Source organism: Pseudopodoces humilis, chromosome 11 (genome assembly GCF_049639895.1).
Source record: "Pseudopodoces humilis isolate 2021_Gansu_Grassland_sample_001 chromosome 11, ASM4963989v1, whole genome shotgun sequence".
Lineage (NCBI taxonomy): Eukaryota > Metazoa > Chordata > Aves > Passeriformes > Paridae > Pseudopodoces > Pseudopodoces humilis.
Window position 1 is genome coordinate 15,712,193 of NC_142210.1, and position 27,479 is coordinate 15,739,671.

Below are 27,479 nucleotides of genomic sequence, written 5' to 3' on the forward strand. Positions count from 1 at the left end.
ACCTTTCTTGAGCAGTCAAGGTCATGGTTCCTTTGTCACAAGCAGAAGTCTCATGTCCTACCCCTGTATGTGTGTGCTGCCTGTCCATAACATTTCATATTTCAGCCACCTTTTGCTTAATTTTTTTTTTCTTTTCAGTTGAGTGGTTTTCATCCATTTTGTTTTTGTCTTTGTTTTGTTCCCCATTCAGGAGCAATTATGTTTGCCTCTGCATATTTTAGAAGAGAAGGGTTTGACACAGGTAGCTGTGACTGTCCAGGCGCTCCTGGAGCTGGCACCCCCAAAGCAGCAGCCACTTCACCACTTGTCTGCTGTGTAAAGACCTCCGGGACCTTTTGGGTTACCTTGGCTAAGCAGAAGGACCTGAAGACTTTACTGCCCATGCAGTGCATCCAAACACACAGAGCTCTGTTCTAAGGAAATGAGTTTCCATGATTCCTGACAGGAATGTTTTACTTCATTTCTCCATTTTTTTGGAGATCACAACAGTTTCCAGTAACTTTTTTTATTACTAATATTTTTGCCCCTTATTTAAAAAAATGAGAGTTCATTGGGAGGAGGGCAGGGAATTCCAGTGGCTGGCTATTTGGAGCTAGTTGTGGAAACTGACCTTGCAGATGAAGAAATGGGTTAGAGTTTGGAAAGCAATTCCTAGAGAAATTTGAAAAAAAAAAAAAAGGTGTTATGTAGTGGGCACACAGGGAATTAAATTTCTTTCCTTGCCCACAGGGTGCAAAGAAATGGAATTTCTTTGCCTCCAAAGAGTGGGTATTTCTGTTATTTTTTTTAATTGCATCACACTATCTTAACCTGCAGTGTTTGATAACAGGGTTGAACCTCACACAGCTGTCACTTGCTTTGACAGGTCCTCATTACTAAAAGTCAAAGAAAAAAAACCCCTTTTTTTTCCCCCAATGGAAAAATTACTGCCTGTTTTCTCTGCCAGAAACACCTTAGTAAAAGATACTAAGATCTGTTCAAATGGGCTTAATCCCAACAGCATTCTTGCTGGGTTCACTTTCTCTTTGGGTTTTAACATGTCTTTATCTGAACACTTCTCCAACAGCAGTGGAGGGAGATTGCCCCTGTCCTCACATCCCCTTCTGGTGGTTTTGTGGGATCACCAGAATCCTGTGCACTTCCCTGCAGTGGGAACAGTGCCAGGCTGCCCTGCTGGTCATTAGAAGCCCTTTGAGCTAAGACATTTATGAGGGGCTGAAGCATCCCCTGCAGGCACAGAATGAATCATGTTAAGAGCACGTTTCTCAAGTTGCCCAGGTGGGCTGGGTTTTGTCAGAGCAGCGTGTGCTAAGGCAGCTCTGAAGTTCTGAAGGGTTAGACAAGGCTTTCAATAGAGCCCTTTATTAAGTTGGAGCTTATGTAGAGAGATATGCTGGTTTTACAGAACTGCTATTGCTTCATTCCTCTTTCCTTAACATAAAAATGGAAATTCACTGTGCAGAAGCGGGAGAGGCAGCTGACAAGTTTTGCATTTTCCTGGAAAGCTGATGTGCAAAATAAAAACAGGTCTGTATGCTTTGGTCCCAGTGACAAGGCCAAGTTCACTACCTAGATCAATTAACAATATTTTTTTTCTCCCCCACAAAAAGGCCTCACAAAATCCAGCTTTCTACCCCTGCAGTTCCTTTGTCAGGTGTTGCCCAATTTAAAGCATCCCTGAACATTATGCTACTAATACATGGTACATGAGGGGTCTGAAAACAACTCCAGGAATCAGCCATATTCTCTCTGGGATCTATTCAAAGCAGAATACAGCGAGAGGATTTTATGCAGATAAAGGAAGAAGAAATAGGAACAAAATAGCTAAGAGTCATTTTTGCAGAAGTAAAACCTGCTGTGGGAGCTGCCAAAGACTGTTCTTAGCTGCATTTTTCCCCTTTTGATTTTGTTTCCATTCTGTTTTGCTTCATGTATTTCTTTGAAGGGCCATTGTGGTGACTGGTGAATCCCCTGTTTCTCATAATTATTCCAGTTGCTTCTTATTGGCATTGATTGGTCACATTCGAAGTGAAGAACACTTGGAAGGTGTTTAAGAGTGCCCAGCTGCAAAGAGAAACCTCCTCATGCTGGGCAAATGCAGTGCCCTGAGCCCTGCAGGGAATGGAAGTGCCAGGAACTCACAGTACCCACAGGAAGAGCAGCTCCACACAGGCATTCTCACCTGCTTAAGTAGTTTCTGTGTTTCACTTAATGCCATTGGTGAGGAGTGTTGGTCATTCCCACAGGGTTACACAGAGGTGTCTGAAGTGTCTGCTGCAGTTTGCTGCAGGCAACACCACAGACACAGACGGTGTTCCTGGTGTATTTGTCTCTGCACGTAATTTGGAGAGAGGGAGGCATTGACTTCATCTTAGTTTCCAACATTAGGTCACCTGTTGTTACAGGGACAGTTGCATTTAGCAGCACACCCATCACAGGCTATTTAAATACCCCTGTTTGAAGAAACCCATTCCCTTCATGGAATTGTGAGGGTGTGGCGATTGTTCCAGCGCTTAAGGAAAATGAAACTTAACAGTCAGTACTCAGGTTGGTGGAAATTTTGTCATTTGATTAACAGTAGTTTTTAATGGGGTAGGGGTTCGAGTGTGGCCTGAAAGAAAGCCATTTCCTATTGCTATGTGTGGCTCACAGTCCTGAGTGGCTTATGGCCACCTGTGGCTGGAGGCCAGGCAGGCAGAGCGCTCCTGGCACCAGGGTACTTTGTTGTGAGCAGCATTCACTCTGGCAGTTTCAGTGTAAGTAATTGTGTTCGTTTGACATTTGTAATCTTATGTTTTCAGGCTGGCAAGCACTAAATCTTGTCCAGATGCTTAGGACAAAAATCCAAACCTGAAGTTTCATCATACGGTTTATTTAATGTGTTACACCAAACCCACCTCAGTTCTCTCTTGCAAAATAGGTTGGGATTTTTCAGGGTAGTTACGTGTAATTTTTGTTGTGTCCCATGAAAAAAGTGTTTGAAAGAAAACATGTATAAAGTTCTGTTCTGTGTGTTAAAGCAAAGAAGAGACGGTCTTTCCTCTTCGGGGCATTTGTGTTGGAGGATGTGGGAGGGATCCACCTCAGCCCTGGTGCTGCTGGTGTTCCTACTCTGACTCCATGGTGTCACGCTCCATCCTCAAACCTGGTGAGCCCTGAGCAGTGTCTGAGGCTCTGCAAGGTCACACACTCCAGGTGGAGCGGCCCAGGCACTAGGGAGCCCCTAACGGCACTGGGGGGCCAGGGCAGAGCTGGGGGTCCCCCCTTTGAAGGAGAGGCCTTCTCCCCCGTAAAGGCCCCTCCCCTGCTTCAAATCCACCAGGGACAATTACGGCACCAGAGCGCCTCTGTTGTTCTTGGTAGCAGCCGGATGGCAAATGGTATTCTTATTCCTTCATGACTATAAATGGTTCTTGGAAAAACTGTTTTAGAAACAGAGGACTTGTAAGGTGAATTTGGACATCAAAAATTCTTTTGTATAGATATTGTGAAGTTCTACAAAGTGATCTAATTTTGTTATTTCTGAAAACAGTGTAAACGTGTAAGTAATAGAGTAAAGGATTTTAAAGCTTCATCCCATGCTGTATGTCTGTAAATACATTCCATAATTTCTGTTACATATAAATGTGTCTGAATATTGTATATTTTAAATTGCCTGTATTCTGCCAGTAGTGTGACCTTCTAGCACATTGATAATATAAAAGGAAACCATGGGTATTTGAAATAAAGTTTTAAAACTTACATGAATTGCAGTATTTCTTCCTGCTGTTTTTCTGTTGCACCAACAAATGTCACATCCTCTGTGTCAGGTGTTTATTCCCCTCCTACATCATCCCAGTTGGCATTTGATGGACCTACTTTGATTTTCTACTTTTCATAGTTAACCGGGACAGGAAAATCCCAGTATTTTTACACATATTTTGCAGCCACATCAGAAGCTGTTTCTTGGCGGTATTTTTAACCTTCACAGTTACCAATTTTGTACAGGATCCTTTGCTTATCCCTCCACACAGCCCCTTGTTTTTTCCTTCTCTGTATAAATTAAATACATTCTGGGTTGGGGTTTTCTGCTGCTGGTCCCATTGCTCCTTGTTCTTGTCCTTTGCTTTTGGTCTGTCTTTGGTTTGAAGTGCAAAACTCACCCTTGCTTCCTGACTGTGCTGCATATGAAAGTTTTATTCTTAGCCAGAATGTTTTCCTCTTTTCATCCCTCCTCATCACTAGTTTTAATTATTTTTTAAAATATAAAAAAGCAAAGCCTAAAAATTGCCAGAGATAAACAAACCCACACTGCTTTTGATACCCTTGTGATGCTCTTCCCTGCTCACCAGGCTGCTCCAGCATGCTTGTCTGACCTGGTTACTCTGTCAGCTCCATTCCTGCCTCTCAAGGCTGCCCAGCTCTCTTCAGGTATTTATTTCTCCCTTTTAGTTTAAAGCATCCTCCTAACCAGCTTCCCAATCCCCAGCCTTTCTTCTGCATTTAATTCCCAAGAAAACCCTCTCCAAAGGGCATATGATTTCCCTGAAGAAAATTCCATGGATGTACATTTTGATCCCATCTCTTCACAGATGGAAAAATGCAGCATTACTGACTGTGGCACAGTTCCTCAGAAGTGCTGGGTTTGACTCTATGCCATGCTGTTTGCTTGGCAGCTGCGCTGCCCAGACACGAACTCCACTGCGGTTTCCGTGGAGCGAGGGGAGGCTCACAGAGAGCAGCGCGCTGGGATGAGCTGGATGGGTGGCACTGTGGCCACAGCCCCCAGCCCAGAGTGTGTGGCAGGTCACAGGTTACACAGCTGTGCCCCCATCACTACCCTGCAGTGGCCTCGTGGGAACCTGAGGTTCAGCACCCCAACTTCATGGGGAAGCTCTGTTCCGCTGTTGCCTCTTTCTTTCCAGAGCTACTTCATTCTCTGCTGAGAAGCAACTGCAGCCCAGTGTAATATTTCAGTTGTTTGGTTGCATTAATAAAATGTGCCTGGAGTTTAACATAAACAGCAGAGATCTGCTGCCTTTCATCTCATCCTGCTTTTCCTTAGATCAAAGCCTCTAGAGAGTTTTATGATCAACCTCATTCCTTCCACCCAGGCAGGTCACCTGTTAACACCCCCATCACATACAGAAAGCACAAGTCTCTGGTGAGTACTGAGTCAGCAGCACATGAAAAAGAAGAGTTAAAATTAGGAACTTAAGTCCCAGGTTTGCACTGTGGCACTTCTTGCAGTGGGGTGTAAGCGCAGTCCTGGTTCTGTTCCTACCAGCACTGAGACGGAGCAATCCCTGGTCTTAGCACTGCCTGAGAAGCGTTGGAAGCAAGGGAATTTGTTCAGGTTTCAAACAAGTGTCCATGCTCCAATGGGAACACTGGCACTTTTAATGCAGTTTGTCTGGAACATCTGAAACTTCAGCACTCCCCTGACAGCCAAGTCTGCCTGATAAGGCACCAGCACCTTCTGTTCAGAGTTCTGAGCCACAGGCTCTCTGCTCATTGTTTCAGCCATCTCATGTGAACTTCAGAGCTCTTGGCCCAGTTAGGTTGGACACAAGGAGGTTTGGATGGGGCCAGCACGGGCTGATCACAGAGCAGAGCAGACTCTGTGGTTTGAGATCATCTCCCCCGTGGGAGAGTCAGAAACCAGGCAGCTCAGCCACAGGGCTTTGTGCACAGCCCTGCATGTGGACTGACAGTGGTGTGAGGAGCAGGGATTCCCTGTTGGTTGAAAAGCAGCTCTGCTCCCTGCCTTCAGCCCCATCCCGCTGTGCAGTGGTGCTGCCTGGGGCAGTGGGGATGGCTGTGACAGACCAGCTCCTGTAGGCAGCTTGGCTGGCTGCCTTTTCCCTTTGTTCCCTTGGTGGTCAGAAGGTATGTGGAGCTGTTCTGTCTGTGCACTGACACTGTGCAGGACTGTGGGAATGGAAACCTGTGTGCTCTGACTGTACTTGTGTTTACACTGCAAACTGCTCGTGTTCTCCCCTGCTGACCTGATGCCAGCGCTGGAGGTGTGGAGAGCACAGAGGGAGCCCAGCTGGGGGTGCCAGGGCCGGTGCTTTGGGGGCAGCAGAGGCGGTTCTGGGTGCAGAGCATCCCATGCTGGTGAGTTATTGGGCTGGTAACAGGATTACCTCCCACTGTCTTGGTTCCATAAAGCACTTCTCAGGGGATATAGCATTTCTCACTGCTTTGATGCAAATCCCCTTTCTGCTGGGAAAAAGGCTGCACAAGGGCAGCTTTAAGATCTTAGTGCAGCTTTGCCATAACTGTGTCTGCAGGAACTGTGTCCTCCAGAATTGCCCAAGCTCTGTTACATGGTTTATTTTGTCCTGTCAGACGTACCACAGTGCCCTGCCCAGCAACAGTCCTGGAGCATATCTGTGGCCACTTTCTTATTTCTTTTTTCCAGATTTTTCCTTGCCTGTTTGTTTCTCTGCTAACTGTCCCTTCAAATATTTCTCAAGCTCCTTGTAGCGGCCGAGGAATCTGCGGACCATTGTACCTTTCCACCACGCCTGCACCTGAAAGTGAGAGAGAGAGAGAGGCTTGACGGGAAATAACTTGCTCGGGTACTTCATACAATTCAATCCCTGGAGAGTCTTTCCTGTACTCCCCAGCCACAGAAGGGAACCCCCAGCCCATGCAGCAGCCTTTGGGCCTGTGCTGGTTGTGCCAAAGGCATACACAGCTGGGCTGAGGGCACTTGTTGCTGGTGGCAAGGGACAAGCAGGGCCACTAGCCCATGACCCTCCCTGTATCACCTGTGCAGTGATATTTGCAGGAGACTGGCTGCTCCCCTTTCATTTACCATCTCAAAGCTGCAGCCAGCTGCCAGCTCTGAGTGTGCCCCAGCAAAAGGAACAAGCTTTGTCCTTTGCTTGTGCCACCACACACCAGCCAGATTCCTTGGGCTGTTTTCTGCCTGTACAAAGCCTGTGGCACAGATTATTAGCTCCCAGCTGCTGCTGGAGCAGCGCTGCCCCAGCTTTGCTCCCCTTTACCTTCACAGCACTCTTCAGCTCCAGGGCTTCCCGCTCTCTTTGTTTTCTCTTGTCCTCCTTTTCTGTCCGGTCAATGATGATGGTTGCCTGGAACATCAGGCACTGCAAGAAAGCACAGGGGTGGCAAAAGCCATGACAAAGATATTCCCTAAACTGCAAGGCCAGCCTTCAGGGCTCACTGTGTCCAGCCATTTGCCATGGCAGGGCTCACCTGGACCCTGGTGTAAGGATTCTTTCCCTCTGCTGCCGATAGGTCTCATCCTTGCTATACACTTCCCACAGCCCTGCCAGGACTGCTCAGGCCCGTGGTGTCCCTCTACACCAGGGAGCTCCAGGGCAGCCCAGGGATAATGTGTGAGTGGGGGCTTTCCTCCCCCACCTCCATTATTTGGTCTTTCCTAAGTCCAGATGGCAAATGTTGCTCATTACCACCGTCAGTCCTCAGGCACTTGGAGCTGCTGCCAAAGTGAAACCTCTCACCAGGGCCTGGGTGTAATTAACCCCTGATCCCTTCCTGTAAAAGGGCTGGCTGATGGCTTCCCAGGCAACAGCTGGTGGTGGGGAGGACACGTGGTCCCCCAGGCTAAGCAGCAGATGATGTACAAACACACTGGGGACACTGACATGACAGTGTAGAGTGAAGAATGAGCCCACAAGCAGGGAAACATCCAGCTCAGTCCCATCATCTCCAACCTATGGATGGTAAGGAATGTTTACAAGTAAATTCCTTCTGGTTTTAAAACACACATTTTTCTAGATGCTTCTCTCTGTTCTGTGCTGCTGTTCTGCTGTGATCAGAGCCCAGCAGTTAACCAAGAACCCAGTAGGGCAGGACTGGTTCTACCCAGATGATAACAGAGCTCTGTGCAGCTGGGAATTTGTGTCTGCAGGAAGGGATGAACTGCCTTTTCCAGTCTCAGTCTGTCTTACCCTGATCTTCCTAGAAGGAGCAGATTTGTTCAGACTCAGGCAGCAAAGTAAGGTGAGGCATACTGATGGGATGGGACAGTACCTCTGCCCCTCACAAAGGCTGTCAGTAGCTCTCTCATTACTTGCTGGTATTTGAAAATTGGTAGAGGGGAAACATCATCATCCCTCCTTGATGTCACAGGTGGCAAATAGAAGATGACATCTCAGCCATTGTCTTCCCGAGACAAGTGCTATAATCACAGCCTCTGCCTCAAAATTACTGGGTTTTTTTCCACGGTCCTGGTTCCTTATGCAAATGACTGTAGGAAAAAGCCCAATACAATTTTGCATGGCTGAACACTGCGATGCTGCTGATCTCTTACCTCCTTGGCAAATCTCTGCATCGTTTCCAAGTTCTCTGCCTTTAATGCCCTTAGATCATCCAGTTCTTCATCTTTTGCAACAGTGTCTTTTTTATACTTCTCCATCCAGTACTCCAGTTTCTCTTTCACCTTCTGCATGGGGAGAGAGTGGTGCTCAGCATGGTGCCAAGAGTGCACGGAGGTTTGCTACTATTATATGGCCTGCTTTCATTATGATGGTGAGAGTCCTGTAAACTGTGCATGGTCAGTGTTTCCTTCTCATTTTGAAAGGATCAAACCCCTAAGACTACTCATAAATTATGGCAGGGCTAGTTCTGTGCAGTCAGTCCTGATGAAGCAAGTGACAGCCAGAAGCCATTCTTTGTGTGTATACAGAAGGAGGGGGCATTAAAAAGCACAATTTGTCAGTGGGAGAGCTTTTATCCTCTGCCTGAATCCCTACCCACTTTCTGGATTAAGCTCAGCACACCAGGAATAAGGTCTCAGGGGACAGCACTTCACGCTATTTCAGGTTGTGAACTTGGCTTTGTGTTCATGAATAGGGCAGGTGTTTCTGAAACAGTCACCCAGATGACTTCCTCCTATTCACCAATAACTTTTCCATAGCAACCACTGTGATTGCTTCCATGGAAAAATAATCTGAGGAAAAGCATCAATCTCATTATGGCATCACAGCTGGACACAAAAGGGGGATGGAGGGAATGGTCATCCTCCTGTCTGGGGGCCCCTGCAAAGCCACCAGCTGCTGTCTGAGCACTGAGGGGCTGCTGCTGGCCCGGCTGCTGGAGGCCAGCCAGGCTCAGTATGTACTTAGGCAGTCCCCTTGCTGGAGGCATTGATCAGACCAAAGCTCTGGGGTGCAGAGCACACTGTTCAGTTGCTCCCATGATACAGCACTGGTTTGCACTCAAATTATTACATTTTTAAAAAGCTATTATTTCCTATTAAATTCTATACTGGCAGTGGCATCAGGTACCCTGCAGTAGTCCAGGTTTTCTTCCCATCATACCATTTATGAGAGGCTTTGCAGTGTTATTCAGAGTAAAGTTATTCACTGTTAATGATAGGAATGCTCTGAACGTCTGAATCAACACCACAAGGGTAGTCATGCTGCTGAAAATGTGTACAGTAGTTGTGGGTTAGCAATGATCCAACCCCAGTTCTTCCTCAGATAAAGCTGATCAGCCTTTTGGCCAACTGGACCGGCAGTTTGTGTCATTCCCTCCTCAGTGTCCCTCCCCTCTGCTCAGCCCTTGGGTCTCTGAAGCTGCTGCCCTTACTTTGAGCTCTTCACTGTGCTGCTGGGAGCCCCAGTAACTGCCAAGGAGGACCTAAATAAAGTCCAATTAGCCAAATGCAACTATCTGAGAGAGGAAAGATCCATACCACCTGAATAAACAATGTTATTAATTACATGAACCCTAATTTTAAGGATAGATATATATATATATATGTAGCAAATCCCAAGCCTGGGAGAGCTGACTTAATTAAGATTTGAGGACAAGTAATCATTCATACTGCGGCAGTCATTAACCTGGTATATTTGATGGAGCAATTACTGGTTACCTTTAGGCACTAATCAATGATATGGTGTTTATAGGTTGCTATTTTAAGCAATAGCTGACAATCACACATACCTCATACTGTTGTGTGAGGAAATTATCAGTCTCCATATGGAGGTGAATCTCCTCATCAATTTTGCTCTTCAAATTCTGTGATCAGAGCAGACAGAACATGTGTGAGACAATGTTGGAGTGTATGTGTGTGCACACACTGCTGCTGAAAGCTGAATAAAAATGCTGGAGTTCTGTGTAGTCCACAGACATTTTTTCCAGTGATAAAATCAGCCGAGGCAGTCCCTGCTCCTGGACTATCCATGAAAAAGAAACAATTAGATCAGACCTTGATCAGTCAAAGAAAGATGCTTGCAAAACCAGAACAGTCTTCTCGTCCAGTTCACCTTAGAGCCACATAAGCAGCTCTATCTGTATAATCTGCTGGGAGCTCAGATTGCTAATACCTTTGTAACCACCCCTTTGGATATACTTCTGGGTCTGGTTTTCTGATCATGGCATTACTTTAAGCATTCCCTGTCTCCTAAAGCCATGCCATCCTTGTTGTTGCTGTTTGCAGCTTCATACAGAGAAACAATAGAAGAGGTAAAGGTTTCTAACCCAAATGAGTTTCCTGATCCAGTTCAAACAGCTGTGCTGGTGACTCTAATGCAGAACAAAGAGGGCATCTGAGGAGTGAGGGAGGGCTCTTCCCTTTCTAGATGGAGATGCCTTCCAGTATGGGCCACAGGGAAAGGCTTACCTGGATTTCCTTCTCCAGGGCATCCTCTGCACTGCTGCACTTTTTCTGGGTCAGTTGGATCTGGAGATCCATGTTTTTCTTCATGTAGTTACTCTCTGTGTTCAATTTGGCCGTCATCTCTTGAAGCTTATCCTTGATGTGATCAATAACCTTATCTCGGTTCTAGTGGAGACAAAAGCAGCACAAAAGCAAGCCTGGAGACTGAGGTCAGCTCACCATTTCTTAATCTCTCCACTCCCTGATAAGGTCAGAAGAGACAAAGCTATAGGCTTCACTTTCCTTGAATGTTGCTCCATTTCAAGGAAGCATTTCAAAGGTTAGTTTGATCTGTAACCCATAGAGACAGCAATAAACCCATCAGCAAGGAGTGATTGCCTCTGGAGAGGGCAGAGTGAGGGACAGAGGGGGACAAGGCAGGCCTGCTCTCTGGTCAAGAAATTCATTCAGTCACACTTAGGATAAATATTAAAAAAAACAAAGAATTTTAACCACTTGAAGTTAGGTTTTACTTTTACTAACATCTTGCATTAGACTATCTCAGTGAGGGAGCATCTGTAAAGGAGGATAATGTATCAGCCCCACAAAAGCCAAAGTTTGTTTTAATAAAGCATACTCTATTCCTTGGATTTATTGTTTTTCTAGTTATGCAGCAACTGTATAAACACAGCCTTAGGAACAGGTGCAAATCTAATCCTGACTTGCTAATATTTTCAAACAGTTCTTTCTTGAAATCTTACCAGGTAGATGGTGCTCACTTCATTATGAAAACATACACCCAGGGCAAGGAAGCAGTGTCAAGGAAAAGCTGGCTATGAGGTCCCAGCCTCTCCCCATGCCTTGCTTTACAATGGAGCTGAGCTTTCCTGGGGCAGAAAACTCAGTTTTCTGTTCCCTAGAGTAGTCCCATAGGCCAGAATCCTGAGTGGTTTGTCCAGCTTCTGGTGCATGCTCAGGAAGCAAAGTGCATTTGCTTGATTTGGGATTGCTGTTTTGTTTACTTATTTTTAATTAATTTATTTGAATAACAGATAAAGATGCATTACCCTGGGGTTGGAACTTGGGACAAATGCCTCTAAAATGAAGAGTTTTTTACCAAGTTAAAAGGTCATCAAAGCTTCCTGTGTAATTATGCAAGATCAGTGTGAATGTACCCAACTGCTCCATTACAGCCTTTCTCTTTGCTTCCCTGACATGCTGTGGTGGGTTTGATATTCATCAGCCAAACCTCTGAAGATGAAATACCAAAGTGCTGGCATTTTTTGAAGCCCACATATCTTGTCTCTGAAGCACCTCACATTCCTTAGCTGTGTAAACATGGAAAAATGTCACAGGAGGAAGCCAGCTCAATAGTGCTGTGTTTTTAAGCCTTTGCAGCCTGACTCATTTGGAAAAGGTCCTTATAAGAACAGCTGGGAACAGTTAAAAGGAAAATCCTTCCTTCTGCACCCCTTGTCATACATAGGAAGAGTAAATTTATGAGGCTCAGGATAATTGGGGCCTTGGCTGATGCTGTCTTGTGGGTTCAAAGGTGTTCACATGTTGTTGAAGGTTTCAAAACCAGATACTATTTTTTTTTTATGGTTATATCATCATATGACTGCAGACAGCTACAGACATGAGCTGTTTGTGCCTTATTAGGGTTTCTGGTCATGGCCTTTATTTTCCCTGGCATGGAATTTTGGTGGCCATTGGGAGGAGCTCTGTTCCTGGTCAGTAGACAGGGGATGTGAGTGTACGACTCTATTTTGAGATTGTCTTCCTGTGTCATAGTGTCACATAACCATGTCTAAATTGAAGAACCAGCAGAGAGACTGAGATGCTAATTAAAACAAAGCAAACCCACAACTTTTTGTGGTGCTGTGGCTCAGGAAAGTCAAACACTGCTGATGTCAGTGTGTTACTGCTATCTGCTTAAGATCTGCAAACTGGCCAGAAAATAAAGGTTCAGCCTAGGTTACAAGGTACTCAGAGAGTTGGAGCAGAGCATGAACTTCTCACCAGGTTATTTTCTTTTCCATTTCACATTTTAGTAAAAAAAAAAGTGCTTTTGATTTGAGTGCCCAAGGCCTCAGCTGGGATGGGTGCCCATCTGCTCAGTTTTCTCTGTTGAATGGCATGTATGTGGTTTGGATTTGGTCTGTGGTGTTGTAAAACATCCTGGTTAGAGGTGGGGAGTCTGGGGGCTTGGTTACACAATCCAAAGCAGACAGGAAGTGAAATACAAAACCCGCTGCTGGTTTACAGCAGCCTCTGCCTGGCCAGGGAAAGCCAGCAGGACGCAAGGGCAGCTCCTGCTGCAGGACCTGGTGCTGCAGAGCTGGGGCACGTTTGGGATGGGATTTAGCTGAAGGTAGTAAATGCAGCAGTAAGTGCCCACAAGATGTGGGTACCATCTGCAGAGTGTGCTGTTCCCTGAACTTAAGGGACAGTAACTGGGAAAATGAGTTAGTATTTATTTGTTCTGGTTTATCATAGCAAAGGTCCATGCCAGAACACAGAATGCTTTCATAGCTGATGCAGTAAATTTCAGGGCTGCTTGTTTGGGATGACTTCAGCATCAAATCTGCCAAACGAAATCATCCCTCATATCCAAAACGATCAGTAAACTGGCAGAGACCAAGATCAAAACCCAGGAAATAGTTGTCAGGAGCCAGTCTGCTTCACAAGCAGGTAAACAAGCTGATCTCTCAGCTTACAGACATCAGCTGAGGGGCCTGCCTGTTGTCACCTGGTACCACAGGATTCTTCCCTGCAGATGCTGTTTGGCTGCAAAAGCAGCTGCACTTAGCTGGAGACCTTATCCACGCTCCTGTGTTTTCATTTACTTTGATTTATCTCTCTTGTAAGTGCCACCAAGATCTCCCAGCTCTTCCACAGCAATTAGTGTTTACAGTCATAAAATACAGCTGGTTACAAAAACAGCCCACAGGAGTAAACAGTCTGAGGAATTCTCCAGCAGAACCATGCTGCCCATTTGGCAGGGAAAGGAGTGCTGTGCTCTGTGCTGACAGAGGGCCCTGCTCTGCCTTGCTCCCACAGTGAGTGCTCAGAGCTCAAGGCTCTTCCTGGCAGCTGTGGCATCTCAGCTTGCAGGGCCTGGAGATGTGCTTGGATCCACACGCCTGCTGCAGCCTGGGCTCGCTCCCCTGAAACCACAACAGGCAGCCCTGCAGGCATTTCAATAAGGCTTTGCCTGCACCACTGTCCCAGCTCCAGAACACCCTCAAGGAATGTCTGTGCCCAAGGGACAGCAGGGCTGGCTGTCACCTGGCGTTGACAGAATGGCTCCTGCAGCCCTTGGCCAGCACAATGCTGATGCCAGCAGCTGCAGGAGAGCCCCAGGAGGGGCAGTTTGCTGGCAGAGGGGGCAGACCTGTTGGCAACATCACTCCTGTGGAAAATCCTGCCCCGCTGGAGACAGGTTTGGATCTAGTGCACCAGCTCCACGTCCTACAGTGCTCCTTGGGGCTCTGCCACCAGTGAAGGACCATCACAAACCTTGTGCCTTTTACTGTATCTCTAGTAGAAACATGCACCAGTGGGTGTGTACATGTGTTTAAAACATTCCACAGAACACTCCATTGATGCATTTGTCCTCCTGGGAGAGGAAAAGAGAAGAAACATGGTGGGTTTTAATCTTACTTCTAAAAGCATGACTGAGTGATGCACTGATACAGTGGATCTGGGTGTGTTATGACAACTGACAATTAAAGTTAACAGACCTGTTTTCACTGGTACTGTGGTGCAATGGCTTGGATTTCTGTCTGGTAGCTGTAATATTACTGCTTATTATAAAATTACACCACTACCTGCACACATGTATGACATGAGTACACCACAAAACCTACAGGACATAAAAAGTGTTCAGATGAAGAGCAATGCATGAATTTTACAATGCATTTTACATTCCTAAATTTTTATGTTAAGCCATATAATCCTATATGATATTAATCCACTTCAAAACCCACACAGACTGCTGTTACTTGTCCAGGAAACCAGAGAAAGTATTTTTATAGAAACTAGAAAATGAACACTGCAGCAGCAAACAGACCCCCTGCAGCCAAACCTGAGCTCCCAGTGCTGCTCCTGCATAGAGAGGTAAGAGCAAAACCAGATGCACTATTTCAGCTCCTTTAGAGACATCAGTGCTTTCCAAGAGAAAACAAAATAGAGGAACATTTAGCATTTGATTTGTGTTCCATTAGAAAGAAAAATTAGCTGAGCAGGCTAATACACTATTAATTAGCATTTTATTAAGAGGTAGAAAGGCTGAAAATACAAATTCACAGCAACATGAATGAGACAAAAGCCGTGTTTTTCTGGTTCTAGGATTAGATTTGCTCGCTTTTGTTTTCTCAGCCATGTAGGCTTTTGTCTACAGGTCTGTGCATTATTATTGTTGTTCAAAGTACTCCAAAGTCAGCGAAGCTGTATTTTTATTTTTAATTAGTTGGCAAGGTGACAAATCATGCAAGTGTCTGTAAAACTGCCTATGGGAAAATCCCATATGAAGCAAATAGAAATTATTCTCCCTTGGGAGACACAGTGAGACACCATTATTTTTGGCACAGGAGGAAAGCAGTACTTTAAAGTAGTCTTGTCTTTGATTTGTTATCAAAGCCGAAACTATAAGGAAGCTCAGAAAAGGACTTTTAAGCTTGAAATATTAAAAGAAAAAAATCACAGATGACTGCAAATCCCACTTGATGAGGCAAAACCCAAAAACTGAATTAGCACTGAAAGGACAAAAAGAAGAGACCCCTCTCAGCATGGGAGCTACACACATTTTTATGACTGCAGGAGGTAGGAGAGGTGCAGGGCAGGACACAGAGAAGTGGCCTTCTGACTGTGGAGTGCCAGGACATTGCTGCTGGTAGAAGACAGGATGATTACAGCCCCTGGGAAGGAAATAAACCAGGACTGGGTCCATATATTGTGTGCACAGACATGGTGAGGTTTGAAGAGCACTACACAGATGGAGAACTACCTCATCATTCACCAGCCTGGGAAAGCAGGAACTTCCCAGGAGCCATCAGAGTCTGACTGAGAAGGGACAATATGAGAAGCAAATAGGTCCCTTGTGTTTTTAAAACTGTCCTGTATTTACAATTAAACTTTCCACTGCACGTGTATCCAGGCTGCCAACACAAAACCTTTGTGTTCTACAAACCAAACTTCACCAGCATGTCTGGGGCTTAAAATTTCTCACAGCTATATCCTGATTTAATTAGTGTCCACACTTTCGTCCAAAGACAAAACTCAGTGACACCAATTCTTTCCTCAGATGCCCTTGCTCTCCTCTTGCTCACTACTGAACCAAGTGTCAGATTCTTGTTCCTTCCCCCAGCCCCTGTACAGCTTTGCCCCAGCTTGCCTTCTGCTTGTTTGCTATCACACATCTCCTGCCTCAGCAGGGCCAGGCTACATTTCCATGTTGAATGAGCATCAAGTCTGAGCTGTCTGGTGAGCATCAAAGTGACCAGTGATAAGCCATTCAATTGATTTGCACTTGTGTAGCAAGTCTGACATTTCCAGAATGCCCCATATTTACTCTGCATGCACACACCCTTTGCATGATGCAGACAGAAGGGCTGAAGCTTTTCAGAAAGATTAAGTTGACAGCATATGTGCAATAACATTGATCTGCCCTTGTGTAGGCATGTTTGGGATTTTCTGATGTCTGGAAGCCTAGAAAAAATAGATTAATAGAATAACACTTTCCCCAGATGAAAATGTAAGTAGAAAAACAGCCTGCCCCTATGATAGGTTTCTGTCCTTCTTGCTCCCTTTGGCACACTTCCTTCTGTGCCAAATGATCTGCCATGACTGAGTATGACAGAACCTTAGATACTGTTATCTGCAGATAACCTCTTTCTTACTGATTGCAGGTATCTGTGCTTTGTCACTCCCGGCAGAGTTTTTGGGATATTCTAATTTGACCACAGTTTCTCATGATTATGAGCATTTTGAGCTCCCATTTGAAAACTATCAGACACTGCTCTTGAACTCATTAGTAGGCTTATTCCAAATACAAATCTTTATTGTAATTATTCTACTTCTGTACTCCTAAGTGGTGGCTCATTGTGTATGACCATGGCCTCTCTGAGTGCTAGTTCCTGGGCAGCAGAGGCCAGCTTCCTAACAGGCTTCCCCCTGGCAAGATGCCCAGTGCTAAGTGCTCTCACCTGAAGGTCATTATCAGTTTGTTTCTTGACATCTTGCAGCTGTTTCTGGAGTGCCTTTATCTCCTTCTTTCCTTTTTCCTCCCTAAAGTGGGAAAATACAATTACTTGGATGTATCAAAAAAGACAAGAGCTGTTTACCTAGAAGGAGAACTTCCTGTCTCCTGATACAGTGTGGTAAGTTAAACAGAGTTCTCACCAAAACTATTGACTTGGTTAGTAAATCCTGAAAGAAGAGGTGCACAGACTGAGCAAGGCAGATGGGAACAAAAGGGAGAACAAGCCAAAAAAACAGGGGATGCTCTTGTTGAAAGCCTGGAATGAATTCGAGGACGATGCGGTTACTATAGTGGAGAGGGAAGATGCCTGTCATTGAGTCACAGTTTCTAGACTTAGGCAAAAATGCCCGTGAATCTATGCAGAAGCAAGCCTGAGCAGCAAAGAGTGCCAAATTGTGTTATGTGTATGAGAATGTTGTTTCTTTCATATCAGACCTAAAATCTTCCAAAGAACACCGTCCCAGGTTCTGAGATCCATGAAGTGATCTGAGTGAAGACCAAAAGCTAGAGAAGCATTCATCTGTCTAAAACAAAACAGATGTAGTAAATATTCTAGGTATTATTATCTTATTTCATTCAGAGTGCTTCTCTAAGCTTTTATGCTTATGATTAGTTTTAAATCCAGTAAATACTACAGTTGGCCCCTGAAACTTTGTATCCTATCCCAACCTTACAATCACACATGCATTTCATTTTCAGAGTCCTTATCTGGGTGAATGATGAACAAAAGCTTCTGATAAGGAGTCCCTGTCATCTCACTGCATATGTCTTTCAGAACAGTGTATTTACACAAGACCAGGGAAGTATTTATTATCTTGTAAGAAGATCAAGTTCATTCCATGAAAAGAATGTATAGTACAACATGGCTAGATATGATTGACAGAAGGGGATAAAAAGGATTATGTCCTTTCTGATTATAGTTTGTCTGCTCTTTTCTACCTTTCAGTATTGGATAGTTACTCCACAGCCAATTGCTAATCTCATTCTTGCTTTCTGTCCTTTCCATTGATAAACAATAAATCCCTTGGTTTTAGGCAGTGGAAGAGTTGGGTTTCATGCTTGAAGTCACACATTCCACTGAAGCTGGGGATTTGCCCTGGAGGCAGATCCCTGAGCAGCCAGGGGCTGTTCCAGTAGGTTGGACTCCTGACAAATCATGACTGAGAGTAGCTTTGCTGTGCACCCTCAATGATGGGCCCAAGCTGCTACACGGAGGTAAAGTGATCAAATATTTGTCTGATGACTGAAATTCTCTCTGACAGTCTTGGGACTGAACCAGATCTTTGCATGCTAAAAAAACCACCAAACCTCTAGAGCTCAAAAGTTTGAGATAAAAATTCACCAGTTTGAGATGATAACAAATGTGTACCCTGAAAGATTTGGGACAGGAGAGAATCACAGCACAGTGGCTGGTGGATTAGACTTAAATAAGACATCTCTGTCACCATCTGTGCTAACCCCTCACTGCTGCTGGGAACAGGGAGCCTATTAGCATATGGGTCAGAGCAGAATCTCCTGGGCATCAGACAACCTAAAAGCCATATGTTACTGGCCCTGATTTGAACAGATTCTCTGCTGCTCTGGATTTCACTGGGGACAGGAGTAAAAGATCAAGGAACTCCTACACACATTATGTTTAAATTGAAATGAGGCATTTGTACTCATTCAGCCACTGGTGTCCACCATGGTCAAAGCTCAGGCAATTCCTAGATCAGTATCAGACCCATCCACTGTTTCTTTCTGAAGTGGAAAAATTGCAGTTTGCAAAGCAAACAAAATAATTAAAGTTTTAAAAAGTATCCTTTCTGTATTTTGGTTTTATTTGGTGTTATTTTCTTTTCAGCATGTACTGAGTGGGGATGGCTTGCAGCATTTAAACAGGGAAGAACTGAACACAACACTGACCTGATAAGGATGTCAAAAAACTTGTTCTTTTTTGCCTTCTCTCTCTCATTAGCATCTGTTAGGCTACTAAATGTTCCCAATTCCTCCATCTTTTTAATAGTGAGTGTAATTACATTACTTGCATACTGCCTGCCAGGAAAAAAAAAGGAACACAACAATATTTTACAGGTGCTGGTAGTACAGTGTCTGACAGTTTTATCCATTACTGTTTACAGTAAAATGTAAGGAAATAAAAGATCCCTTTTCTGGTTTTATCAAACCCAGAAGTGCTTCTCCCATGGTATGCTTATTGTATGTCTGGAGAACTCAATATTAGGAGTTGGTTGAAGTTTATAATTTAAAAATCTGTCCTGCATACTACTCGGGGAAGTTGCAAAAAGGCACAAACATATCCGTGCTTGGATAATGTGTTGCCATTAAGAAAGCTGCTGGCCTGCAGTAGTGATGACAGGTGGACCTTAGAAAATGAGACCTGGTGATGCTACACATGGGCTTGTCCAGTTTATTGAATGTCATGATGCATGTGGCATTTACATTTTAGCTGCATTTCCCTCATTTGTGTTAGAATCTTCTTTAAACCCATTGTTGAAATGATATTAAATGACTGAAGCCATAATGCAGAAAAATGCATACTGAGCATTCAGCTCTATAATCTCTGTCAAACCAAAGGCTGCTGGTATTTCTGCAAATCAGGGCATTGGTTTAGGTGCAGGAATAAAATTTGTTTCAAAAAAGAAAGAAAATTTTTAGTCTTTATATAGATTACCTTTTCTATAATGGCTATAACTGCCACAGAAGCTCTGTGTGCCCTGCAGAATGACTGAGTTCAAAAACAAGGTTCCAATCTCCCTTTGCAAGTGGGATCTGCTAAAGGAACCTGACTCCAGGTATCAGAACATGAGCACTGATTAGTGCCTGGTATGATTTCTACCCAGGCAACCATTATCAATGGGGTAATGTTTTACAGCTCCGTTCAAAATAAACTGCTGGTCATTAGGTAGCATCCAGAGACAAGCAAAGGCTGGAACAAAATTGTCTATGAAGGATACCACTGCTGTCCTTAGAGGAACTCCTTCCAGATAGAGATTGATGTAGTCTGGAAGTGGGAGAGTGAGGAATTTGTATTTTTGCTTTCAAGAGGTAGACTGAGAACTTTACAGCTCTGAGCATCCCTCATAGGTGCTTTACTCACCTGTCAGCATAAACTTTTTTGAGCCTCTGTGCAGCCCGAGTGGTGCATTTCTTGGGCCTTTTGGAAGAATGGCGAGTGCTTTTTTGATCTTCAGTTTCCTCCTGCTGCTGCTTGTGTTCGGTGTTTTTCAGGGTCGTGGAGGTAGCTGTTTCCCCACTCTCTTGCTTTGCTGACATAAGCTCTGAGGGTTTATTATCCAGTTCCTTCTGGACCATTTCTTTCATTTCCTGGATGGGAATGAAAGGGTATAAGGGAAATAAGAGAATAAGGAAAGAGGGAAAAGGGAATAAGAGAGACCTGCTTGCATTGCACAGCAGAACTAAGCCCTCTGCAACATTATGTGAGAGGAAGGAAAATCAGTAATAAACTGGAATGAGGTTATACTGAGAGCAGCTGATAGTGCATGTTACATTCTGCAAAGAGTGGAAGATCAGAAACATTTATGTTGGTTAGTTTTGAGCACACAGTGTAGCTCATTCAAGCTTATGGGCTCAAAAGTCCTAAAGTGACAGGACTAGAAAAGGCCAAAAAAGGTGAATTCATCCACTCCAAGAGATGATGGTTCACACTGTTCTTAATCTGACATGTTCTTAATGGCCTCCAGCAGTGGAGACTACACACCCTCCTGTCAGTGCCAGCACCTCACAACTTTCTTTACCATAAGAAAGTTTTTTTCTCCTCAACAGCATTTGAATCCCTGGCTTGTTGTCCTGGTCTCTGTAGGCACAGAGAACAAGTTGTTCCCTCCTTTTTTGCAGCAGTTTTTACAAACTGGAAGACTGTTAGCCTGTTTCTCCTCCTTCTCTTCTTAGATATTTCCCACTGGCTGTCTCCACAACCTTTCCCTACAATATTATTGGTATAACTAGAGCTGTGTGGAAATAAAGGTGATAGACTTTCTGTCTGCTATCTGCTTAGCAGGTTTTTTTGAGAGAGTAATAGCAGAGGAAATATAACATGAATTCAAAGGAAAAATTCAAAATACTGGCAGCTCTCTCTTTCATGGAAAGGTATATTGTGATTGAGTGCAATTTCATTAAAAAAAGAAAAGCCTCCAAAAATGCAAAAGCACACTATAAAATCAGCTAAGCTCTTGCTTCTAGGAAATTCTCTGCTTCATGTGTTATGGATAAAATGCAGGTGTATATACTGGAACATTAAAAGAGAACATTTTCTTGCCTGCCTACCAGCATTTCTGTGGCTGAACACTTCATAACAGCACTGCTGACTGCAGCTAACACAGCCTCTGCCAGCCCCATCCCTGTCTGCAGCTGCCTGCTCCCCACCCTGGCTGCTTGGGGAAGTGGACAGAGAACTCACTGTGATTAAACATTTTCCAGCTAAAAGAAAAAATAAAAAAAACCCCAAAAGTTATTTTTAGCAGCACCAGTTCTCAGTCCAGATTCTTCCACAACCACACACACATTTGTGCCAGCAGAGCAGAGAGGGCAGAGTTAAAACAAGTGGTCAGGGCAGCAGCTGTGGATGCCAGGAGTACTTCCAAAAAGTTACTTGTCAGGCACGTCAAGCAAGGCTCTGTCAGAGGTCTGATGTGCTGCTGCAGTCTGTGAGGACACTGCAAGGGACTGCCTCATGCTGAGTGTTTTGGACAACTCTGGACTGGGATGGATCAGCCTCTGGCAGTGCCTGACTCACCAGTGACTAGAGAAGAAGGCTAAGTGACTACGTGCTTAACTTTTGGGCCGTTAAATTTACGTTAAATGAATCACATGCAAAGCATACACAGACCAATGAAAATTGCATTGTTAATTAGTAAAAAAGGCTTAAATAGCTGGTAGGTGACAACTGTACTTCAGAAAGAACTAATTTTGGCAATGTAGATTTTATGAATGTTCTGATACATGTTTTTTAATGTCTGGGAAAGTTCAGCCCAGGCAATAACTGGGTTGTCTGTGAACAGTTGGGACTTACACACTAATAATCAACAAATAACTGTGTAAAAGCAATAAGTTCGTAAACTGCATGTGTTACCATCTGTGTAGTCTCCTAAGTGCTTGTCTGTTGCCCAAAATTCAGCAAATAGAAAGGCTGCCTCCCTCTGGGGCGTGCACTGCGTGAAGCAATGTGCAAGAGCGTCCAATCTGGAAAATCAGTGAGGTGCTGGCCAACACTGTGATTAATCCTCTCAAAAATGTCATCAACTGAAATTTAGATGACAGTCTTTGAAGATACCATTGATTTGTCTGCTTGATAGAACTCCAGGGTACTTTGCAAATACAGTTCTTGTATAAATACAGTGAAAACAGCCAAATGTAAACTGAGAAACAGGGAGGAGTAGCAAATTACAGAACACCGAAATTAGCAAGTAGCTTCCCTAAGCCATTTTCTTGTTTCTTGTTTCTAAAATGTTTCCTCCTCAATTTGTTTTGACATCTTTAAGAACACAGGGTTTATAACCTGTGAGAAAGTTGTGTTCTGAGAAGTGACTTAGTGAAAAGGAGCATCTGTGATTGAAGAGAAAAGCGAAGCTGTTTTCTCTATAATTTATGTGTACCTTCAGGTCTATCAACCTGAGTCTGTGTGTCTGAAGAGGACAATTCCTGCTGTCCCAAGATATGCTCTTTCTCTGTTTTGCTGCTGGCACATGAGAGGGAGAAGCATCCTCCGGGAGCAGTTGAGGCCGGCTCCCAGGAGTCTTTCAGGGGAGCAGTGCCCTCTATGGCACAGTCTCAGCATCGTTCCTGCCCTGAAATTCACTGTAACCCCAGCTGCTGCTGCTGCGGCTTTGCCATGGGTTTTTTGAAAAGGTAATATGGAAAGGAAGCACGTAGAAAAATATTATTTAACTTCCTCTGGCATTCTTAAGTGGTACATTAGACAGAGTGAACACCATTAGATGTCAAAACTCAGATCCCAGTTTTTATTTTCATCCTGGTCATGAACTTTTTTCTTGAGCTCATCTTAAAAAGGTTTCAAACCTGCTAAAACTGGAAAGGACCTGCTGTGTCACTTACAGACCACAGTACTTAGAGCCATTTACCCCTCAGGATGGTCCCATCCTGATTCCTATGTCTAGCAGCTACCAGAAATGTCACACCACCTTCCTTCACAGCAACAAACCCTTGCCTGCGCATTAGGAATTCCCTGTTCTCCATATCTCTGCCCAACCATCTTGGCTATGATGCATATTAGAAATCAACTACTAATTAATGATCACTGAGAAAGGGTGGTTACTAATATATTTTGAAGTGCATCTTTCTTAATATATTGTGGGAACAAAAGGAACTTTGGCATGGACTTAAAGAGGAATTGAATTACCCTGGTTTTGAGTACTTTGAAATACCTATACATTTCTACTTTTGAAATAGCTCTCTATCTACCAAAGAACCTATATGTGTGTTGCTTCCTTCTCCCCAATTCTTTGCATGTTGTGTAACCACTGAGATTTTAAAATTACAATCTCAGAAACCTCATCTTGGATCAGAAGGGTCCTTTGCACAAATTCTTGACCAAGGCTTCTCAGTGATGCTGCAGTATAAATATTAAAATTAGGTCACTTTTATTGTGTTTCTTCACCCAAGAGTCATAGAATCACAGAAAATATATTTGAGTTAATTTTTTTTTTAAATGCTGGTAAAAGCTATAAGACAAAGAAAAAACAAAGATATGATATACATCTTTTTAAGCTGTGCCACATACATGGTTGATGTCTGTCTTGTCATTGTGTGGAACCGGCATGATATATCCAATAATTGCAAGTTGATCCACACAGTTCTCCAGCACAGCACTAAACATCAGAGCTTCCAGATGAGTGATTTTTTCCATTTGTTTAGTCTGTCTGTTCTTACTAGGAGGAACAAAGATAAAAGATACCAATCAAACAAATGCTATGGTGTTAGTAATGTCAGTAACAGTAGTTTAAACTAAAGGTAGACCCGAAATAGCCTTATTTGCAGCCTTACATATACTTCCCTGGCTTTGTTTATAATCTTCCATACACTGTTTATAAGAAGAGCTGTGCTCTGCTAATGGCTGCATTCAGGGACAGTGGGAATGTTTAGCTTTCACAAAACAAAGAGGTCCTGGTCCCTCCTACAGCAGATCTGGGTAGACAGGCTGAGAAGGGAGTGGGTATGGAGGGCACAGACTGGGTGAGGTGCCTCCTTATTCAGTTCAGGGGGAGCAGTGGTTCATAGCGGACTTTGGGAAACAACAGAAGAAAGGTGCCTTTTTAAAAGGAAAAAATAAATCCATGTCCTATAAAGTCTCAGATGGTGAACCTTCATGCTCTAATCATTCCTCCATATTACTGTGTAGCCTTCACGCTTCTGTGATCCCAGTCCCCTCTCAGCAGGAACTGTTACCATCTTAAGATGCTGAAAGTTAAACAAGAACCAATACCTGGACTGAGTAAACAATCTTTAACTTTCTGTATTATTTTATTTTAACTTGCACTTCTAACATGAAACTGCTCTGACATACACTTGAGCACCCCTTTGCCTTGCCTACAGTTGGAATATTGTGAAAGCATATCTAAGGAAAAGTGAAAATTCACTAATAATCCAAAAATACCTAAGAAAACACCTGCACAACAATGGAAAACTTCTCTGAGAATTTTAATGTTTTGATATGCCATTGGACAATCCCTCCAAAACCTGTACGTACAAACCAGGTATTTATTGTACAATACGTAGCACAACTGCAGACTGAGGTTCTGAGTGTCATTGCAATGGAAGTATCAACAGCCACTAACAAAATTTTAATTTGGCTGCTCTACCTACAACTGGATTTGTGCCATCTATAAAACCCTTGCATAAACATATACTAAGCCTGCAAAATATTACAGCCCAACCTGTAAGCATGCCAAGGAAACACACCAGGCAGTCCCTGTTAGCATAAGACATGGCCATATTCTATGAAAATTAAAGAGGTTTGGATGCAGTTGTGCTGAAGCTGTTATCACTTGTTCTCTTCCTTTTTTGTTGTTTCTATTGAAGAAAATATGTAATTTACAATTGGACCATGAAGTTATTTTCACTTGGAGAAAAATAAGGGCCACTTTTCAGAGCTGGTTTATTTGATGTCTTTTAGTACAGAATAGGTAAAATAAACAAAAGTAACAGATTTCACACATTTATTTCATGATGTCCCTGTCTATTGCAGGAAGTTGTTTAATGCAACACGTGTTGGAATGTGTTGGAAGAGGGCACAGCTCTCCCTGGGGATAAGATTAGAAAGTGTGCACGGGGCAGCGACTGGAACTGCTCTCATTAAATCCATAGGAAGGGCAGATATCAGGGAAAGACAGAGGTATTTAAGTTAAAGGATAATACTGATCTGGGTCAAAGGAGAGTAATTTCCCCTAAGCCAGGCAGTTATGATAAGGTTTCTAACTCCTGAATAGATGAAAATACAGAACAGCCTTTTAGAGGCAGCAAATTTATTTCAAGAAGCTTGTTTAAATCATGACAGGAAAAGATAACAGCAAAGTAGTGATTCTGAACATTATTAATATGTTCACTATACTTGTATTTTTCATACCCACTTACCTCTAATTAATTACTCTTAGCAGGGCTTTTGATGGTCACTTAGGATGAAGAAGGAACTGATTTCAACCCTTTGCTTCTGAGATTTTTTTTCCCTCTATTTTATCTTAATTATAAAAATATGTAACAACTTGAGAGGAGTCTGATAATAGTGTTAACAAAAAAAATGGCAAATGATCTGTATAATACACTAAACCCATCACATTTCTGTTTAACCTTGGAATCAATGATAGAAGTGGAGATGCAGTATTTTCACAACAAGAAAGGCAGTGTCTCCAGTCAACAGGCACTAATAAAATAGTCTTCAATGTTTAACTCATTTTTATCTTTTTCAGAAATCCATGATTCATATTTTGAGTCTAAACAACCTAAGAATAATCTATTTATTTGGAGTCCTAATGCTAAAAATATGGTGAAAAAAGATGTGTTGGGAGATAGCTGTGACAGGTGATTACAGCAGCATTTTTGGAAGAAGAAATAACATGTGCAGCTCTCATAAGAAAAAGGGACTTATTTGGAAACAAAGGAGGATGCAACATCTTTTCCTCTTTTCCATCAGCAGCTTCTGACCAGGAGAGAATTAACTCAGGATATTAATATGTTTTAAGAAAGCTGGCAGCTGGAATATTTCTCTAAATCCCCTTTGCTGGTTTTCTCCTCATGTGTATCTTCTCTTACATCCATATCCTTGCTCAGCAGGTCCATGTCCCAAGGCAGTAGAGTCTGTGCTTGTGTTAAGTTGGAAGGAAACCACTGCCTGGGGCATTAGCAAACACTACAGATAGGAGCTGCTTGCTCTGGATTTTAGTGTCAACACAGTGCCCTCAGACCATCCACTGGCATTGCCCTGCATTGTTGTGTTTGCTGAACTCCCTCATTAAACTCTTATTAACAATATTATTTTTTTTTTTAAATGGAGTATGTGAAAGATTCAGCTTTCCCCATGAGTTTTGGATGACATTCTTTCCCTGCTGATCTAAAGGGAAAGAAAAACATATCAAGTAATAATTTTTAAAACAACTGTATAAAAGGTCTGGCCTCCTGTTCCTTTGGGGATTGCAACTCCCTCTGCTGTGTGAGAGTTCTTGATGTACATTTCTCCCACCCTGCTGCCTGAGAAATGAACATGGATTTAAGAGCAGCATTTTGTTCAGCATTCCTTGTAGTCAAGCAAAGAGACTCCAGTGAATTCCAGTGAGAAAATGCATAGCTGAGAATGTTACATCTCCTTTCACTCAGTTTGGCAAATGATTGGCAAAGAGATTCTGAATATCCACAGGAGCAGCAACTGAGCCAGAAATCACAAGTAACTTGATTTTTACCAAATAAAGGTCTCTTGGAATGCAAAATAGGTGTGGCCTTACCTTACACAGCTCTGCCTCCTACTAGAAATATTAGGATAGCAAGATGCTCATTTTGAAAAATAAAAAGGGGAAGAGGAAGGGCAAGGAAAGGGAAGGAATGGAGAGAGGAAAGGGAAGAAAGGGATGGGAAGAGAAGGAAAGGGAAAGAGAAAAGGACCATCAAGGTTCCTCAAGGTTTCCCTTCCCCTAAATCACTTCAAATGCTCAGAAAATGCACCTGAGTTTCTGGCAGTGTGAGGGAAGTGACAGAAATCGGGAGTGAATAACCCTGACGTGAGCACACGGGTTAAGTACATGCTTCCTAATCATATTTAGGAAAATAAAGGAATGTGAGACTTGATTACAGGGATTTCAGTGTCGAAATATTGCTTTTGCCTGCAAGGCCATATCGGGGGTAAAATAAATGTCGAGATGATTCACTGACTCAGGGTGAGAACAGAGGACGACGAGCAGGGCCCGGAGCCCACCCCGAACACCAAGGGCTGCTCTCTCCCTTTGCGCTGCCTCTCTTCGGGGTCCTCCGCTCGTTCCACTGCCGCTGCCCGTCTTCAGCCCTGCCCAGACCAGCCCGGCCTCCCCTCAGCCTCTCACCGGGATCCGCCCTCATTTCCCCCGGTCCCGGTCCCGGTCCCCGCCCTCACCGGGATGCGCCGTCCGTCTCCAT

General features: G+C 43.7%; 2 protein-coding genes across 2 annotated transcripts in view; one reads left to right on the forward strand and one right to left on the reverse strand.

Annotated features, from left to right (window-relative positions):
• Nucleotides 1-3,741, forward strand: part of LRCH3 (leucine rich repeats and calponin homology domain containing 3) — a 62,398-nt gene extending 58,657 nt beyond the window's left edge. The window contains exon 23 of the mRNA XM_088060853.1: nucleotides 191-3,741. Coding sequence (XP_087916979.1) covers nucleotides 191-319 — 129 coding nt within the window. The 3' untranslated portion in view covers nucleotides 320-3,741. The remainder of the gene's footprint in view (nucleotides 1-190) is intronic.
• A 988-nt stretch (nucleotides 3,742-4,729) lies between these two features.
• Nucleotides 4,730-27,479, reverse strand: DRC9 (dynein regulatory complex subunit 9). Its single transcript, XM_005524997.2, has 10 exons — nucleotides 27,457-27,479; nucleotides 23,605-23,752; nucleotides 19,945-20,171; nucleotides 18,753-18,881; nucleotides 16,792-16,873; nucleotides 10,607-10,768; nucleotides 9,928-10,002; nucleotides 8,291-8,422; nucleotides 6,999-7,100; nucleotides 4,730-6,518 (listed from the first exon to the last, which is right to left on the reverse strand). Exons 1-10 carry the CDS (start codon nucleotides 27,477-27,479, stop codon nucleotides 6,390-6,392), a joined length of 1,209 nt encoding a protein of 402 aa, XP_005525054.2. The 3' UTR covers nucleotides 4,730-6,389.

Bases quoted from the DNA above. Each gene is read 5' to 3' on its own strand.
- DRC9 (XM_005524997.2), bottom strand. From the start codon at position 27,479: ATGGAGACGGACGGCGCATCCCG. The intron at 20,172-23,604 runs GTATGTGGCACA...ATTCCCATCCAG, and splicing joins ACAAGACAGACATCAACCAT to GAAATGAAAGAAATGGTCCA. The intron at 10,003-10,606 runs GTAAGCCTTTCC...CTCTGATCACAG, and splicing joins CCCTGGAGAAGGAAATCCAG to AATTTGAAGAGCAAAATTGA.